Below are 2889 nucleotides of genomic sequence, written 5' to 3' on the forward strand. Positions count from 1 at the left end.
GGCGACACATTTCTCTCCTGTTTTGCAGGCCTATAATCAGCGGGTAAAAGCAGTGTTGAATCGTCAATGCTTTCCTCAGTGAATATTTTTGCAGCATTTCCACTGACATGAAATTCACACCAGATGTTGGTGGCGACACAAGTGACATTTGAGGACAAAATTTGTCCTCAAATGAATGTAGATGTAAAGAAAAAGAAAAGGACATATGGAGTAACTGAACACATGAAAGCYTTTCATTGATAACAAAAACTTCAAGACATCTTTATGGAGAAACTAGTCACAAGCGTCACAAGAAATTATTTTTGATCCATTCTTCCACAAACTGTCCCCAGATYATGAAGCTYCTCAGGATCCTTTCTATCAACTTTGATCTTCGGTTCTTTGCACAGATTGTTAAACGTCCRGCACAAATGCAAACCGAGTTAGAGATAGCCGCTAAACCTAAACTAAAAAAKATCAAGAGAGCAGTGATCAGAGAAGCAGCCAGTAGATTGATTGTAATTCTGGAGGAGCAACAGAGATCCACAGCTCAGGTGGGAAGGGCTGCAAAACAATGAAGAACTATTGTTCCACRTGGAAATGTGGACGGATAAAATCCTCTCTTAAAAAGAGAAAGCCATAAGTAGTCTCTTTTGTCGTTCGCCCTATGCCATTTAGAGGTCACAGCTAACATTGACAAGATCAAAACAGAACTTTGAGAAGATCAAAACTGAACTTTGAGAAGATCAAAACCGAACTTTGAGAAGATCAAAACTGAACTTTGTGGTCTGCATGCAAAATGCTGTCTGTGGTGCATCAGTGAAACATAGCGGTAGCAGCATCATGCTGAGTGGATTCTTTAATTTAGAAGATAAAAAGAAGCTAGTTAGAGTTGTATAAGAACATTGATGGAGCTATTCTGTTTACTAATTAGTTTATCTCTGATGGCAGATAGTTGAGCTGAATTTTATTCACAGGTACCAGAGAATAAAGGGATGAATAAAATTTTAACATTTTTTATTTGCAAAACTGTGAAAAAAAAACTTGCTTTCCTCTCCTTTCTTTCCTCAAAAGTCTACAGTTGTATGAGATAAAATCTAAAAATACTAACGTACTTCAGAAAAACACTGCATTCGCTTTATAAAATCACAAAGTTTTTTTATTCTTGTCTTCCCGCTCCAGGTTTTGCCAGGAACCTCGGCTGGTAAACTGTTCAGAGTGACAGCCTCCAGCCAGCTATGTTCTTCCTCCCCTGCGTTGATCGTGCCTGATGAAAGCTGCTATGGCTTTTTGCAACGAAAGCCTGCTGGACGACTGTGACCTCTTGGAGCCAGATGTGGAGGAACCAGCAGAAACTCTCCCGCYGGAAGCGTCGCCTCCTCTCATATCGGTCACTCTCCGGGTGACACTGGCGGCCATTATGATCTTCATGATAACCATCGGCTTCCTCGGCAACGCAATCGTTTGTCTGATCGTCTATCAGAAGCCCGCAATGCGCTCAGCAATCAATCTCCTGCTGGCCACATTGGCCTTCTCTGACATAATGCTCTCGCTGCTCTGCATGCCCTTCACCGCTGTCACCGTGGCTACCGCCGACTGGAGCTTCGGGAGCGGCTTCTGCCGGGCCTCCATCATGCTGTACTGGCTGTTCGTTCTGGAAGGGGTGTCCATCCTCCTCATCATCAGCGTGGACCGGTTTCTCATCATCGTGCAACGGCAGGACAAGCTGACCCCACACAGGGCCAAAGTGCTGATAGCAGGCTCCTGGGTGCTGAGCCTGTGCGTGTCGCTGCCGTCCGTGGTCGGGTGGAGGACAGGTGCAGCGGGRATCGGGGGCACCTGGGCGCCGCAGTGCGTGCTGGGATACAGCGAGTCGATGGCAGACCGGGGGTACACGGTGCTCCTGGCTGTGGCCGTGTTCTTTGTACCATTTGCTGTCATGTTATACTCGTACATGTGCATCCTGAACACGGTGCGCCGCAACACCCTGCGCATCCACAACCACACCAGCGAGCGCTCCTGTCTGCCCGCCCTCAACCAGGTCAGCAAGATGAGGCTCACCGGGCTGCAGCGGCCGCCTCACGTCAAGGTGGACATGAGCTTCAAGACCCGAGCCTTCACCACCATCCTCATCCTCTTCGTGGGTTTCTCCGTGTGCTGGCTGCCCCACACCGTGGTCAGCCTGCTGGCCGTGTTCAGCCGGCAGTTCTACTACAGCCCCATCTTCTACCCGGTGAGCATTGGCGCGCTGTGGCTCAGCTACCTGAAGACGGTGTTCAACCCTGTCATTTACTGCTGGAGGATCCGCAAGTTCAGGGAGGCCTGTCAGGAGTTCATCCCCAAAAGCTGCAGGYTGTGTCCCCGAATGCCAGGCAGGAGCCACAGGAGAGTGAGGCCCAGCAACATTTATGTGTGCAGCGAGACTCAGTCTGCTGTGTGAAACAGCGACTGACCCTCCTGCTAGATGTTTTCATGTTTTAAATGCTCCCCCAAAACAGGAAGTATGGTTTAAAGCAATATACCACAAAGCATAGCTTCAATAATGAACATTCCATCTAAACATAATCTCTTGAACTTTTTCACATTTGTTTTGTTTGCAACCATAAACTTCATGTGCAACACAAAGTAGCACATACATCAGAGRATGACGTTTGTTCCCATMATTTTATGCTCCCATCACATACCTTCTCCAGGTATGAGACTTTAAGTAAAGTCTCATACCTGGAGAAGGTATGTAAACATTTATTCTGAAGTCTCGATACACATTTTCAGGTTGAGAAAGATCTACACTTTGACTGGGCCATTCTAAGATATTATCCATCCATCCATCCATCCATCCATCCATCCATCCATCCATCCATCCATCCATCCATCCATCCATCCATCCATCCATCCATCCATCCATCCATC

At 47.0% G+C, this 2889-nt stretch overlaps 1 protein-coding gene across 1 annotated transcript; it reads left to right on the forward strand.

The window, feature by feature from the left end:
- Positions 1-1131: 1131 nt before the first annotated feature.
- gpr45 (G protein-coupled receptor 45) lies at positions 1132-2843 on the forward strand. The gene has a single exon (XM_008434709.2). It carries the CDS (start codon positions 1250-1252, stop codon positions 2417-2419), a length of 1170 nt encoding a protein of 389 aa, XP_008432931.1. The 5' UTR covers positions 1132-1249; the 3' UTR covers positions 2420-2843.
- Positions 2844-2889: the final 46 nt, after the last annotated feature.

This window comes from Poecilia reticulata, linkage group LG2 (genome assembly GCF_000633615.1).
Source record: "Poecilia reticulata strain Guanapo linkage group LG2, Guppy_female_1.0+MT, whole genome shotgun sequence".
In the NCBI taxonomy this organism is placed as follows: domain Eukaryota; kingdom Metazoa; phylum Chordata; class Actinopteri; order Cyprinodontiformes; family Poeciliidae; genus Poecilia; species Poecilia reticulata.